Source organism: Phoenix dactylifera, chromosome 1 (assembly GCF_051530095.1).
Source record: "Phoenix dactylifera cultivar Ajwa chromosome 1, Ajwa_hap1_PhDact_Kaust_v1.1, whole genome shotgun sequence".
Taxonomy (NCBI): domain Eukaryota; kingdom Viridiplantae; phylum Streptophyta; class Magnoliopsida; order Arecales; family Arecaceae; genus Phoenix; species Phoenix dactylifera.
In genome coordinates this window covers 18,308,113-18,325,119 of record NC_143190.1, presented here as the reverse complement: position 1 = coordinate 18,325,119, position 17,007 = coordinate 18,308,113, and the positions used below count along the sequence as shown (strand labels likewise).

Genomic DNA, 17,007 nt, shown 5'->3' with positions numbered 1-17,007 from the left:
TTGAATGATCATGCATGCTGAAAAATTCTGCATGCAGATTTTTCAGGGGTGCTGATTTTTTTTACATGCTGATTTTTATGTGATAAAAATATGATTCTAATTGCATTGTTAATGGGATTACAAAGTTTAGAATCATGATTAGCATGATCAGCGACCTATGTCATGATATAATCAGTTAGTTTTCAGATCTGAAAATTATAATTGTTGCATACGGTGATGATCATAGGATTCAAACCCTTTTGGTATCAAATGTAATGACCTGCGATGTGATCTGCGATGTCATGTAATTTTTCAGATGCTTGCATGCATCTTATTTGATGTTTTGAGAGGCCTGCGTGCCTCCTAAAAGGAGATGTAATTTATTTTTATTTTTATTTTACATCTGGTTGTATTTCTGTGATGTGATGTACATCAACGATCAAGTTGAAGCAAAGGCATGAGATGAAAGGTGATCCAAGCGGTTGATGGCGATGGGATCAAGGGTTGATCAAGGATCGAATCAAGGAGGCTTGGAACCAATTCAAGAGTTGAAGACCACTTGATCGATTGATGTGCATGTGCTTGTAATACGACCTAATTAGAATCCATGATCATCACCTATTTAAAGTTTAACTTTAATTTGATGCTGCGATTATAACTGCCTGTGATGTGCCGTTTGCATGTGATGTAAATGCGAGTCGGGTAGATAGGTTTACATGTGATGTAGCAAACCCAATTGAGACCTAAATCAAAACCTCCTCAATCAAGTCGAGAGTGAACCGACATGAGCAAGTCATATTAGATTAATTGATCTAATTGGTGTCTAGGAAAGCATGAATGGTGGTTACTTAATTAGGACCTTACTCTCTGAGTAAGGGGAGCCTCCCACCTGCTTACCTGGCCAATTGTTCGATTACCTCTTATGAAGGGCTCAAGTTGCAAACACTAAGACCTGATTAACCAATATTAAGTCAATAGGTCTTCCACTGTAGTAGAGCTGCTAAGGCCTTTCTGATGTTGATTTGTCTCGGCTGGACACAGTGGTCAAGTTGCATCGGGGGGCTGGACCTCTCTATAGACATGAGATGTTGTAGGGTAAAGGTGGGGTTGGGCACCAATAACTGTTAGGTGAGGACCCAATGACGACTTTATTCCTACGGTTATACGGTGGGTCTGACTTAACTAAGAAATGGGACCAATAACTGTTAGGTGAGGTCTTCATGGCTTAGAGACCAAGTTACACTGCAACATGCTTGAGAAGCATTGTACAAGAGTTGTACACTCATCCATCTATGTGTCACCAATAACTGTTAGGTGAGGTGGCATGTAAATCGGTGGGACCGCAGTACCCACTAGAAACCCTAGTCGTGTGGGATTTCCGTTTTCCTACCAGGGGAGTGTGAGGAATTCGAGAAAATAGTGGGAGTTACATTTGTTCTAAAAGACCTTAGAATAGATTAGGATCAAGTACAAAAGTCTAACTAGAATCTTTACTCTCTGCAGATACAATGTCAGCTTCAAACCCTTTGACCCGTATTCTTGAGACCAACCGACTGACCGGAACCAATTACAAAGACTGGCTTAGAAATCTCAAAATAGTTTTGGACTGTGAGAAGATAGGCTACATACTCGATTCAGATATCCCCACACTACCAGCACGTCCTACTGATGTTCAGCGTGAAATGCATAAAAAGTGGTTGGATGATGACATTAGAGTAAAATGCTATATGATGGCATCCATGTCTAATGAACTCCAATGCCAGCATGAAAATATAAAGACTGCTAGGGACATACTGGCACACCTGCAAGAGTTGTATGGTGAGCAGAGTCGCACAGCTCGTTTTGAAGTGTCCAAGAGGCTCTTCAAAGCGAAGATGCGCGAGGGGCAGTCTGTCCATGATCACGGTCTGACCATGATCAAGGACCTAGAGGAGCTTGAGAAGCTCGGTATGGACATGCACAAGGAATTACAAGTGGATTTGATCCTACAGTCACTTCCTGATTCATTTGGTCAATTTATAGTAAACTACCACATGAATAAGATTGAATGCACTAAGACTGAACTAATCAACATGTTGGTAACTGCTGAGGGAGCCTTGAAAGGTTCAAGGGGCAATGTCCTTGCTACTGAGTTGACTTCTGGTTCCAAGAGAAAGCTACTTGGAAGAAAAAGAAGCCTGCAAAGAAGCAGAAGAAAGACAAGAAGCCAAAGAAGGAAGTTCAAAAGAAAAAGGCTAACGACAAAGGAAAATATTTCCACTGCAATGTCGAAGGCCACTGGAAGAGAAACTGTCCTTCATACCTCGAGAGCCTGAAGAACAAGAAAGGTGACACACCTTCAGAAGGTATAGACTTGCTCATAATTGAAACTAATCTAACGGTTTCTTCTACTTCTAGTTGGGTTATAGATTCTGGTTCTAGTGCTCATCTGTGCACTACCATGCAGGGTCTAAAGGAAAGTAGAAGGCTGGCGGAAGGTGCGGTAACCCTTAGGGTTGGCAACGGGGCAAAAGTTGCTGCGGTGGCTGTGGGCACCTACCATCTGCGACTACCGTCTGGATTTAGTTTAATACTTAGAGACTGCTATTATGTACCTGTTGCTAGCAGAAATTTGATTTCTGTTTCATGTCTAGCACAGGAAGGTCATGTTTTTACATTTGACAAAGACTGCTGTTCTATTTATTTAAGAAATAAAATAGTCGCACGTGGTTTCATGATCGACAGTCTCTATCATTTACATATGGATGTATCTGTGAATGTTACCGAGCAAGATATGAGTGCCAAAGGATCCAAAAGATCCAGAGATGAGATAAACCAAAGATATTTGTGGCACCTCAGACTTGGCCATATTGGAGAGGATAGGATGAACAAAATGGATAAAGATGGGCTTCTCGGCTCATTGACTTCCGAGTCATATCCAGTTTGCGAGTCCTGTCTTCAAGGAAAAATGGCTAGACTGCCCTTTGTAGGACATGGGGAGAGGACCACTGAAATACTTACCCTAGTACATACAGATGTATGTGGCCCATTCGATGTGCTTGCCAGGGGACGTTATTCTTACTTCATTACCTTTACCGATGATTATTCACGGTATAGGTATGTGTATCTTATGAGACACAAGTCTGAATCTTTTGAAAAGTTCAAAGAGTTCAAGAATGAAGTAGAAAAACAAACTGGAAAACCTCTTAAGGCCCTTCGATCAGATCGAGGAGGAGAATACCTTAGTGGGGAATTCCGGGACTATCTCAAAGAAAACGGCATAGTCTCACAATGGACACCTCCGGGTACACCTCAACTCAACGGGGTGTCAGAGAGGAGGAATCGGACCCTATTGGATATGGTCAGGTCCATGATGAGCTTCACTGATTTACCTATGTTCCTTTGGGGAGATGCCTTACTCACAGCGATTTATTTATTGAATAGAGTTCCCTCTAAATCCGTTCCTACCACACCGTATGAGATATGGCATGGTAAGAAACCAAGTCTGGGTCATCTCAAGATTTGGGGATGTCCGGCCCACGTCAAGCGACTACAGGCGGACAAGTTAGAGGCTAGGACCATAAGTGCTCATTTTATAGGATATCCTAAAGAGTCATTAGGATACAATTTTTACGTCTCAGAGGATCACAATGTGTTTGTGAGCCGACATGCCATCTTCTTGGAAAATCAGTTTATCCTTGATAGAGGCAGTGGGAGGAAAATTGAGCTTGAAGAGAAAGTCTCTGAAAAGCAACGAGTCATGGATCCTATTGAACCCATTCATACAGAGCCAGTACACGATGTCCCTCGACCACCTCGTAGATCTAGTAGGGTCTCCCATCCTCCCGATAGATACTTAGGTATACTAGAAGAGGATACCGAGGAAATGTTCCTGGTGGGAGATAGGGATCACATACAGGATCCCAAAACCTACAACGAGGCGATATCTGATTCCGAGAAATGGCTGGAAGCTATGAAGTCAGAGTTAGACTCCATGCGTTCCAACCAAGTCTGGACCTTAGTAGATCCACCAGAAGGTATTGTACCTATTGGATGCAAATGGATCTACAAAAGGAAGATAGGTTCGGATGGAGAGGTAGAGACCTATAAGGCAAGGCTTGTGGCGAAAGGGTATAGTCAGCGCGAAGGCATTGACTATCGGGAAACCTTTTCACCTGTTGCCATGCTAAAATCCATCCGAACATTGCTTGCCATTGCAGCATTTCATGATTATGAAATCTGGCAGATGGATGTGAAAACTGCTTTTCTGAATGGATATCTTGATGAAGATATCTATATGGAATAGCCTTTGGGTTTCACTTCCAGTGATGGAGATCACAAGGTCTGCAAGCTGCAAAGGTCCATCTATGGACTAAAGCAAGCATCTCGGAGTTGGAACACTCGTTTCGATGATGCAATCAAAACATTTGATTTCATCAAAAACGAAGAGGAACCGTGTGTTTACAAAAAGGATAGTGGGAGTGCTGTCGTTTTTCTCGTACTGTACGTAGATGACATTCTCCTGATTGGGAATGATATTCCCATGCTAACCTCGGTCAAGGTCTGGTTGTCAAAAGAATTCTCCATGAAAGACCTTGGGGAAGCATCCTATATTTTGGGAATAAAGGTCTATAGAGATAGATCTAAAAGGATGCTTGGCCTTTCACAGAAGATGTACATAGAGGAGGTGCTGAAGAGGTTCAGCATGGAAAACTCCAAGAGGGGTCTCTTACCCCTAAGGCATGGAATTCATCTCTCCAAGAAGATGTGCCCCAACACATCTGAAGAGATTCAACGCATGAGCAAGATTCCTTATGCATCGGCAATAGGAAGCCTCATGTATGCCATGCTATGTACACGACCTGATATAGCTCTTGCTGTGAGTGTCACAAGCAGATATCAGTCGAATCCAGGTGAAGAACACTGGACAGCTGTGAAGAATATTCTTAAGTACTTGAGAAGAACTAAAGATTTATTCTTGGTTTTTGGAGGATCATCAGAGTTAAAGGTAGAAGGGTACACAGATTCAGACTTCATGACTGATGTCGATGACAGGAAGTCAACATCTGGATACGTGTTTTTGTGCAATGGTGGTGCGGTGAATTGGAAGAGTTCTAAACAACCGATCATTGCTGATTCTACTATGGAAGCTGAATACATCGCCGCCTCTGAAGCTGCTAAGGAAGGCTTCTGGTTCAAGAAATTCATTGCAGAGTTGGATGTGATGACATCAGATGCCATAACACTCTACTGCGATAATAATGGCGCCATAGCCCTTGCTAAGGAGCCAAGGTCTCATCAGAAGTCTAAGCATATAGAGCGGCGCTTTCACCTCATACGCGACTATGTGGAGAAGAAATATGTAGAGGTGCAGAGAGTAGACTCCGCGGATAACGTGGCAGACCCGTTCACTAAGCAGCTGAGTCAGCAAAAGACTGAAGCCCACCTTGAGAAGATGGGCCTAAGATATATGACCAATTGGCTTTAGTGCAAGTGGGAGATTGTTAGATGTATGCCGTAGAAGCCAATCTGGCTGACACATTATTAATTCTAGGGACATAATTTTGTACTTGACTATTTATTATTGAATAAATAAAAGGCATCTTTTCATTCATATTGTTTATGTGTCTATGAATCGTCCAAGGAATTAATAAGATGATGATACATATTCTCAAGAGTTGAGAATTTGAGCCATGTATCATTGGTGATTAATTTCTAAATGCTCCTGATCAATGGATCATCACGAGGACGGTGATCGATCCGATCAGTGCACAGATCACTTTCCTTCTGGATGGACGAGACTTGAGTCCACAGTGTAGGGACACTGAAGTGATAGTGCAGGTGCTTGTTAGAGAACAAGGGTACTGAGCGTGACCAAGACAAGAAGTCACTTGGATGTCTATCCACTCGTCAGTGACTTACTTGATGTTGCAGTAGTGTGACTGGTCCTTTGACCTGCAGTGCTTCGGCTACTCACAGTGAGGTTATTGTAGTTTGACTGCACACATACATGGTCTCTAGCCATATGGGTCCATGCAGTGTAGATTGGCTGCAGTAGGTTCACTGTAGGAGTAGGGTATGCACCTATAAGGAATCTATCGACCTTGATAGAAGAGGAGTGATCCTATGTGATTTGTTAGACTGAGTTCTAAGACCTTGGCCAGGGCAGTAATATAAAGTGGAAAAAGAGTTTTCCACTATCGAACTCAAGTCGAATAAATCTTGACATATGACAGACGATGGGGTTTGACGAGTTGTCCATGACCTCCGTCCTGTAGGGATCCACGATAGTAGGACTGTATCACATGTTAACTGCACCTAGAGGTTCATCATTCCATTCTGCTGGGTAGCCACTACATGCTGCTAGGTGTCACTGGTGGATGGTGGGACTCATAGGGATTATCTTGACGATCGATAAACCCTAATGAGTTGAGTTGGAATCGTTCCAACCCATTGAAAGGAGTTTTCAATGATATTGAGATAGAGATCACAATATATCTCACTACCAGTCAGAATAGAACCTATGGGGTCACACACACTAGAAGTATTGACCGATCCGATGGTTGAAATCGTGATTAGGAATCACAAGAAATCAATTTGATTGATAAGAAGTTGAAGAAGGAAAGGGAATTAATTAATTGGACTTGAAACAAGAAATCCTACTTCGGGTAGGATACCCAGAGTTCTAATTGGATTAGGACTGGGAATCCTAGTTGGAGTAGGACTGGGATTCCTACTTGGAATAGGATTCCTCAATCCTAATGAGATTAGGAGTTTTGAATCAAAATTGGATTCCTACTTGGAGTAGGATTCCTAGAGTCCTAATCGGATTAGGACTTTGGATTCAAATTAGAGTCCTAATTGGATTAGGACTAGAATTAAACAAATCCTAATTGGATTAGGATTCCTTAAGTCCTAATTAATTATTAATCTAATGAATCAACATGACTCCTAATTGGATTAGGATTGAAGAGTTCAAATGAGTCATGGTTCATTCAAGTCCTAATTGGATTAGGACTAGCATAGATTGAACCCAATTTGGCTAATCCTAATTGGATTGGGATGAAACCATGAGAGAGGCACCTAATCCTCTTTGGAAGAGGATTAGGTTAACCAAGTAAGAAGGACATCAGCCCCTCTTCACTTGGCTAGGGCGACATGAAGAGCTAGGGCCGGCGCCCCCTTCCTTTGGTAAGTTATCATGGAACTCCTAATTGTTAGGAGCTCCAATCCTTATAAAAGGAGGACTAGGGGCCGGCGCCCTAAGGCATTGAAGAATCCTCCTCTTGCTGCCGCCACCCTCCCCTCTCCTCCCTTGGTTAGGCCGCAAGCAAGGTGCAAGCAAGTTGAAGCTTGGCGGCATCCCTTCTCCTTCCTCTTGGCTTCAACACGTAAGAAAAGAAGAAGGCTGCGAAGGGCTGTGATCTTCTTCCTCTTCTTCATCCTTCTTCTTCCTCCTTCTAAGCACAATCAAGAGTTGATTGAGAAGGAGGACATCAGCCATCAAAGCTATCTCTGCAAGGGAGCTAGCACCCCGGTGAGATAGAGAGCTTGGATCGGATCCTGCTTCGTGTGGATACCCGTAGAGGCCGGACGTTTGAACGGCTTCAAGCGAACCCTCTTCCAAAACCACGAATTCAGATTTGCGGTGATCATCTACCCGCGCAAGGTGAAGATTTGATCTTCCTAATAGTTTTAAAAGTTTTAATTCTTACCTAATTACGAAAGGTCTCGAAACAACGTTCATGCGATGAACGTCGATCCCGCACATGCCTCTTCCGCTGCCACCTGATTTAATTTTTGAAATATCAGCGGCATGGGCGGGTTCCCAACACAACCAACTTCAGCCCGAGGCTTGACGAGAAGCCCCTGCTTCGTCTTCCTCGAAGCGTAGAGGCCACAGAGTCATGACCGACTCCACGGGCAATTAACTCCCCAACACTGCGGGGAGTTAGAATGGCTGCCGATCATCCCATGGTGTCATTGACCATGATCCTTGTGGGTGGTGCAACCGCCCATAACCGTTTGGAAGCCCTCTCTATAAGAACCCCTCTTTCTGATTATTGATCCTCCATAGAGACTTCTCCTTCCTCTTCTTCATCTCCTCCCTCCTTCTCCTCCTTCTCTGGTGGCCGGCGTGCCACCCCGGCCAAGTGCCACCGCCCAAAGGCCCTTTTTCTCCCTTTATTCTATCCGAGTGCCCTATTTGCTTTGAGTCCTCCCAGTTTTCCTTTCTCCTTTTCTCTGTTCTACCATTTTTGGTTAAACCGAACCCAATCTGCCATCTCTGTTTGGGCTAAACTGAGGACACTCTTGGCCTCTTCCTTCTCGTCGGCTACCGTAGCGACCGCCAGCCGCCACTGCGATCGGCTGGCCGTCGACTGGACAACAACCTCCAGCCACCCAGGCCTGGCCACCCCTATCGGCTTCTCCTTCCCTCTCTTCTTTTCCTTCTTCTTCCCTTATTTCTGAGCTTAACGGGACGAAGAATGTTTGGGCCATGAATATTCTTCATTGTGGGCCCGACTTGGGCCCAATTCAACTATTTTGGGCCCTATTGGGCCGTACCCATTATGGGTCCAACTTGGGCCCTAATGGGGCCGTACCCATTATGGGCCCAACTTGGGACCAGTTCATCCATGTTGGTCTCTATTGGGGCCGTACCCATTGTGAGCCAAATTTGGGCTCAATTCAACCATTTTCAACCCTATTGGGCCATACACATTGTGGGCCAAATTTGGGCCGTTCCCATTGTGGATCAAATTTGGGCCCAGTTCCGCCATTTTAGGTCCTATTGGGTTGTACCCATTGTGGGTTAAATTTTGGCCCAGTTCAGCCATTTTGGGCCCTATTGGGCCATACCCATTATGGGCCCAACATGGACCCAATTCATCCATTTTGGGCCATGTTGGGCCGTACCCACTGTGGGCCATACCCATTGTGGGTCGAGTTCGGGCCATGTTCACCTTGTTGGGCCCTGTTCATCCATATTGGCCAAGTCCGTTCATTGTGAGCCAAGTTCGGGCCTATTGGGCTGTGCCTATTATGGGCCACCTTCAGGCCTGTTGGGTCATGCCCATTGTGGGTCAAGTTCGAGCTTATTAGGCCGTGCCCATTATGGGCCAAGTTCGGGCCCTCTTGGGCCAGGTCTGTTGTGGACTAAGTTCGGGCCCTATTGGGCCAAGTTTGGACTCTATAGGGTTGCGCTCATTATGGGCCGATTTCGGGCTGTATTCACCATGGGCCAGTTCATCAATTACGAAGTCGTGTCCAATAGTATTTTTGACTTTGCTTGGCTCTAAAATTAATAATAAAATTAATTATATTTAAATAGGTGAATCTGATCCGCTTACTTGAAGTAGGATTTAAAGCAAGAAGAGGTAAGTAACTTAATATTTCAAAGTATATTTTCCAAAGTATTTGGTAAAGTAATTATTAGTGGATTAAATTTTTCTATATATTTTATTTATAATTAAAAAGGGTCACGCATATTAATGATTATTTCGAAATTATGTTATATGTTATGAAATCTAAAAAATGTATCTGGGTAAATTATGAAAAATCTATTTTGTATATATGTATGTATTTCTATCATGGCTATGATCTGTTCTGGCTCCGTCAATGGAGATTATTCGTGGGCCCTGTCGACTTGTATCTGTGAAAAACTAGTTTCAACACCGCACCACCGGTGATTAGAATAGTGATATTTAGACACCATTGCTACCGGTGGTTAATAATAGTGGATTTGGACACCATTGTCACCAGTGGTTAATAATAGTGGATTTGGCACTTTGTACAACCCATGCCACTGGGTGACGTAGCCATAGCCTATTTATGTTGGGATTCTGATATTATAGTTTTTATGAAAATGCTTAGTAAATTTCAAAAGAAAAGATATGTTTATTGATGATTTATTTTTCAATCATTATTTTGTGTTTTAAGTAAATATCTGGCATGCTTTGACCCCTACTCTAGGGTATTATGTTGTTTACTGGGCTAGTGTAGCTCATTATCATATTTTTTCTATTTTTCAGATCCAAAGACATAATTACACGAGATTGGAGAGTCCGCTAGATTCCAAAGATTTTATTCAATTATTGGCTTTTTAGTTAGATTAGCTAGATTATTTGATATATGCTAGGATATGCTACTTTGAAACTTTTGTAAGAGCCATTTAAATAAATTAATAATTAAATAAATTTTAAGAATTTGTTATTGCTTTGATATGATCTGCAGCTTAGCATTCCTGTACGGTCTGCCGTGCAGGCATGCGGCGTCTGTCGCGCTCCAGGCTCGAGGTGTGATAGCATTGCCGATACTTCATCGATGTTTTGGAAAGCATCATAACATAATTTTACAACACTTATTTGCATCGTTATATGACCAAAATAATGCCAGAAATGCCAGTTTTTCCTATAGTGTGAGATGGGGTGTGACATTTACAACTATTTAATTCAATGAATCAGCTACATTAGTTAAGATAGTCTGCTATATGGTGCATCAAAGGAAAACCAATGTAACTCAATGTCTCCTCTCTAAATTCTTAATTTATAGTTGTATAATAGCAAAGGTTTAGATGAGTAATGATGCCAAATTATGTATGCCCAGATAACCATAATTTAAATGGCATGATGCATTTTGGATTTATTAATTTCTAATGCAAAGATTTGCATCTAGATGTAACCATTTATTCAGCATATAAATAGTCATTGAGGTCAGATTTTAGGCAATGCCCTATAACCTAGAGATTACATAAATTAAAATTAAGAATGTAGGAGCAAAATTGTGTTTGTATCTAACATTTTGTTGCTGATTTTTTTAGCTTTATTCATTGCAAGAAGGTTTGTAACCAATCCACCACATAAATTTAGTTATGTGAGTTTTATAAATAATATCATTTAGTAAGCATGTATGTTATCATTTTAAAATTTAAAGATTGCAATACAAGGAGATCTCGGCATATAGTATATTGATGTAATATTGATACTTGCAAAGGATGGAAAGCTTCTTAGTCGCAATGACATTGCTGAAAGGCCTTGTCTTTTCCCCCTAGTTGTTGCCGGTATTATTGTTGTTGTTCTGGACATTGTTTTTGTTCTTTCATGGCATGTCAATGCTACTCCAAAACATGGAGTCAGATGACCTTATCACCATATCTAAAGCCCTGAATATAGTTTGCTGAGTCTATGACCATGGAGCTTTGCATTTTATAATTCAATCACCAACAAACTCTTATAACTTTATCTCTTTTTTAAGATCCAAGACGGATGCATGATAAAGGCAGTAGTTATTCTTTTCACAGTAAAGCCATAAGTCGGTCTTTTCACATGATAAAAACCACAAGTCCGTCTTTTCATATGATATAAGTCCAACAATTTCAACGAAGCCTTTCTTCTTTTTTTTTTTGTTTTTTTTGTTTTCGATTTCCATGACCAGGCCTTTCATTTCACTTTGTGACCTTATAGCCGAAAAAGATCACCAGAAAATTTATTATTATTATTATTATTAAATATATATAAATGGAGAGTAAAAAACTTAAATCTTCGTTAGTCATCACACTTTTATTAGAAAAGAAAAAAAATATAGAAATAGAAGAAGCATAATAAAATCTCCGATACACCTGAGGTTTAAGATTACTCTCTCCTTGCAAGCCGTGTAGAGCCACTGACTGGGCCCTGCGACTGCTGCAGCTGCTGCACCAAAACCCAATAAGTAGATGCCGAAGTTCCTTCAGGAGAGAGCTGAAGGCTAGAGGCAGCCCCTCCAGAGCCTGACCGGCGTTAATATATTGGATTCACGGTTGGATGAATCTAAGTTATATGTTAGCAACGTACCCTGCATCTTTTAGAGCTTCTATGTTGATGCTTCTCTCGGTAGCCCTTTCCATAATTTTACTGGTATTTGATTTGTGAGTTTTGGTTACTGAAACCTCTTGGATCTTGGTATCATCCAATTTACAGGAGCAGATTGGTTTTTCCAGTACTTTGCTTAAAGAATTCTCATGTTCATGTGAGGACATAGTTTTGCACAGTCACCATGCTTTCATGTGAGCAGATTGGTTTTTCCAGTACTTTGCTTAAAGAATTCTCATGTTCATGTGAGGACATAGTTTTGCACAGTCACCATGCTTTCATATCCTTCTCCGGTGACATCTCAAACCATCCAAAGTACATGTTGGTGTCTATTTTGCTGCTAAAAAGTTGAAGAACTTCAAATAACAAAGGGGTTTTATCATACATGTGGTTCAGTCCGGTTCCCTTCTTCTTCTTGGGTTTTCAATAGTGAGGGGGTGATGATAGCAACCCGCGGCAGCTAGCAAGATGTTTGATATAATCAAGTTTGCAGCCTATAATTAACTCCAATGTGTCCATGATAATTTTACATGGGCTTGTACATGTTATGCATATCTTAACGTTATATTTCTACTATGTTAGCTGTTTTCAGAAATTTGAAGTCTTATTCTATAAATGTTGTTAGAGTAAGCGGCTCATATTAAGTGTGATGCAGAACCAGAATGAACCCAACTTGGAGCCGTGTAGGAGACTTTGTTTTAGGTTTGGTTGAGTCATTGTTTAGTTTAAATTGGGTCCTAAATTATGTTTATTTAGTTCTGAATTCAGGCTTAATTAGGAGTCTAGTTTGATTAGGGTTGTGATTAGGGATTTTAGGGTGAGTTGTGGTGATATAAAAAGGGTTGTAAAGGAGCGCTGCTGGCCTTCTTCTTCATTGTTTTCTCCTCGTGAAAAGAAAAAAAACTCTGAAAAGCTCTGTTTTTGGAGCCCAAACCCCCTGTTTCTTCTCCTCTGTTGGTTGTTGAATCAGCCGCAGGATAACAGGGATCTTCTCTCCCACACTCACTGCACCATTTGGTATCAGAGCGAGGTCAACTGGCTTCGATGGCGAATGACAGTGCCGCGAGCGTCCACCCCGGCGACGGCGATCACGGGGTGCCAGCCCTTTGGGCAGCGATTCGCGGGTTGGAGGGGGCCGTGCGGGATATCCAGCAAACTCTCCAAGCCATGCGGATTGAAAATACCATGGATCCCAACCGGGAGCGCGTGCGGGCTCATGAGGATCTCCCTCACGGTCCACCGGCACCAGCGCGAGATCCCCCTCGCCGGCGTTGCCAGCGAGTTCCTCCGGAGTCTTCCGACGAAGAGGAAGATGATGCGGTCTTTGGAGCATTCGGTGGACCGCGACTGCACCCAGGTGGATACGGCTTCAACGGAGGCGAACGGGACCGAATGGCATTCAACCATCGCTATCCAGATGAAGGAGATGAGGGGCTTGGAGGGCAACGTGCACGGAGGAACCAAGGCCAAGCGGGCTACAGGTTCAATGGAGTCGATCGCAGACTTCCTTTTGGAGGGGTGGCTATTGATGGCTGGCCCCCTGATGAAGATGCAATCGTCGACGAAGTCCCCGAGCCACATCCACGGATGAACAGGGCCCATGCAGGGGGAAGGAATGCAGAACCTGTGAGAAACAGGCTCCTTTGGGGCGTTCGTGATAGGAGCTTCCCTGATTTCAGATTAAAGGTGGATCTTCCTGCATTCAACGGTAATCTTCATATTGAGGAATTTTTGGATTGGTTGGCTGAGGTAGAAATTTTTTTCGATTATATGGAGATCCTAGATCAGAAGAAGGTGAAGTTGGTCGCGTATAAATTGAAGGAAGGAGCATCTGCATGGTGGGATCAACTGCAATATAACCGTCTACGGCAAGGAAAGATGCAGATCACCACCTGGCGCAAGATGAAGCAACATCTGCGTGGCCGTTTTCTCCCGCCTGACTATGAGCAGGCACTCTACCATCAGTACCAGAACTGCCGATAGGGCCCCCGGACGGTGACCGAATACACTGATGAATTCAACCGCCTCAATGCCCGCAACAACTTGTCAGAAACAGAAAATCAGCAAGTGGCGAGGTACATTGGTGGGTTGAAGCCGACCATCCGAGATCAGGTGGTTTTATATCCGGTGTGGAGCCTGTCGGAAGCTACAAGTTTGGCCTTAAAACTTGAGGCGCAGGCGACACGAAAGGCACACCAATTTCAGCCCATGAATAGAGCATCGTCCTCGCGCTCCACCATAGCAAAGCAGAAGACTGTTGAAGGAGCGGCCACCTCGAGTCAACCACCACCGACAATCATGTCGAGAGGAGCCGGAAATTTCAGCAAGCAGCAGGCGGCCCTAAAAGATAGTGGCAACCCCTACAAGAGACCAATGCCTATAAAATGTTACAGATGTCAAGAGGTTGGGCATCGGTCTAACGAGTGTCCGAGGTGATGGCCAATCAATGTAGTCGAAGCTGAGAATGAAGAAGAAATGCCGCATGAGGGGGAGGATCATGAAGAGGGGCAGACCGACGATGAAGACGTCGAGGTGACGGCACCGGATCAGGGAGTTCTGGCCTCCTTCGTAGTTCAGCGAATTTTATTTGCCCCGAGGAATGAAGAGGAATCGCAACGCCACAGCATCTTCAAAACTTTCTGTACTATCTACAAACTGTGTGCAATGTGATTATTGACAGCGGCAGCAGCGAAAATATTGTTTCTTCCGCGTTGGTTCGTGCGATGGGATTGAAGACAGAAAGACACCCGTCTTCTTATAAGATTGGATGGATTAAGAAAGGTGCTGAAACGAGAGTAGAGAATGTATGCAGGGTGCCATTGTCTATCAGGAGGTACTATAAGGATGAAGTGGTGTGCGATGTGGTGGATATGGATGCATGTCATGTTCTACTTGGGCGTCCATGGCAGCATGACACAAATGTTACATTTAAGGGTCGAGACAACACATACTTGTTCCGATGGCAGGGTAGAAAAATTCTGTTGCTGCCTATGAAAGAGAAGCCTACCCCCAAAACTTCTCAAGTGGAGGGGAAGTCTTTCCTTGCTGTTTTTGGTGCGCAGTTCATGGCAGAACTCAAGGGGGCTGAAGAGATTATGGTGTTGGTTGTTAAGGGGTCGGAGATGCCTATCATGCAGTAGGTGCCCGAGGAGTTCAAAGAATTGCTGACAGAGTTCCAAGACATCACCCCCGCAGAATTACCGAATGGACTGCCTCCCATGCAAGATATTTAGCACCATATTGATTTGGTGCCTGGTGCAAGTCTCCCCAATCTGCCTCATTACCGCATGAGTCCTAAGGAGAGCAAAATTCTGCAGCAACAAGTTGAAGATTTGATCAAGAATGGGCTGATCCGGGAGAGCATCAGTTCGTGCGCGGTGCCTGCACTTTTGACGTCGAAGAAGGATGGGAGTTGGCACATGTGTGTGGACAGCCGTGCGATCAATAGGACAACAGTAAAATACCGGTTTCCCATACCTCGTTTGAATGATATGCTCGACATGTTAGAAGGAGCCAAAGTCTTCTCCAAAATTGATCTTCGGAGCGGCTACCATCAGATCTGAATTCGGCCCGGTGATGAATGGAAGACGGCATTCAAGACGAAGGATGGACTTTACGAGTGGATGGTCATGCCTTTTGGCCTATCCAACGCACCGAGCACCTTTATGAGAATAATGAACCAGGTACTAAAATTATTTATTGGAAAGTTCGTCATCGTCTACTTTGATGATATTTTGATCTATAGTCGCAATGAAATTGAGCATAAGGAGCACTTGAGAGTAGTTTTGCTTGCTTTACGGGAGAATCAGTTGTTTGTTAATCTTAAGAAGTGTCATTTTGTTACAAAACGCTTGGTGTTCCTGGGATTTGTTGTTGGGGCTGATGGCATACATGTTGATGAAGAGAAGGAAAAAGCAATACAAATGTTAGCCAAGTCCACAGCTTTCATGGGTTAGCGACGTTCTATCGACGTTTCATTTGGAACTTCAGTACCATCGTCGCTCCCATCACCGAATGCATGAAGAAGGGCCGATTTCAATGGAGGGAGCAGCAACAAGCAAGTTTTGAATTTATAAAAGAAAAGCTAACTTCTGCACCAGTACTAGCATTACCGAGTTTTGAGAAGTTATTTGAAGTGGAGTGTGATGCTTCTGTGGTCGGCATAGGGGCTGTTTTGACCCAAGAAGGACGGCCCGTGGAGTACTTCAGTGAAAAACTTAGTGAAGCATGACAAAAGTGGACAACCTACGAGCTAGAGTTCTATGCCATCATCCGAGCGTTGAAGCATTGGGAGCATTACCTTATTCAAAAAGAATTTGTTCTGTACAGCGACCATCAAGCCTTGAAGTACATCAATAATCAGAACAATTTGAACCGAATGCATGTTCGATGGGTAAGCTTCTTGCAGAAATTTTTCTTTGTGTTGAAGCAATGGTCCGGGCAACAGAATCGGGTGGCAGATGCTCCGAGTCGACGCAGTGCTTTACTGACTACCATGCAGGCAGAGGTTGTGGGGTTTGAATATTTGAAAGAGTTGTATGCAGAGGATGAGGATTTCAAGGATGTATGGGCAAAGTGTACAAGTCATCAAGCAAGTGGAGACTTCAACATTCAGGATGGCTATCTATTTCGGGGCAATTCCTTATGTATTCCCAGATCCTCATTGTGAGAGAAGTTGATTAGAGACCTTCATGGTGGCGGTCTTAGTGGGCATATGGGTCGGGACAAGACCATTGTCAGTCTCACGGAAAGGTATCATTGGCCGCAGCTGAGAAGAGATGTTGGAAAATTTATTCAAAGGTGCTATACTTGCCAAACAGCGAGGGGCAATCGCAAAACACTGGACTATATATGCCTCTACCTGTGCCAGATTCTATTTGGGAGGATCTATCGATGGATTTTGTGTTGGATCTTCCCCGAACACAAAGAGGTGTAGATTCAGTCTTCGTGGTGGTGGACAGGTTCTCCAAGATGGTGCATTTCATCCCTTGCAAGAAGACATCAGATGCATCCCACATTGCAAGGTTGTTCTTTCGAGAGATTGTTCGTTTGCATGGAGTACCACAATCTATAACATCAGATCGGGATTCCAAATTTTTGAGTCACTTCTGGCTTACTCTATGGAGGATGTTTGACACTTCATTAAATTTGAGTAGCACTGCGCATCCTCAGACTGATGGACAGATGGAAGTGGTTA

General features: G+C 43.3%; 1 protein-coding gene across 1 annotated transcript; it reads left to right on the top strand.

Moving 5' to 3' along the window:
• Positions 1-14,533: 14,533 nt before the first annotated feature.
• Positions 14,534-15,373, top strand: LOC149768527 (uncharacterized). The gene is made up of 2 exons (XM_089929744.1): positions 14,534-14,946; positions 15,073-15,373. The coding sequence occupies exons 1-2, from the start codon at positions 14,534-14,536 to the stop codon at positions 15,371-15,373; spliced, it is 714 nt and encodes a 237-aa protein (XP_089785870.1).
• Positions 15,374-17,007: the final 1,634 nt, after the last annotated feature.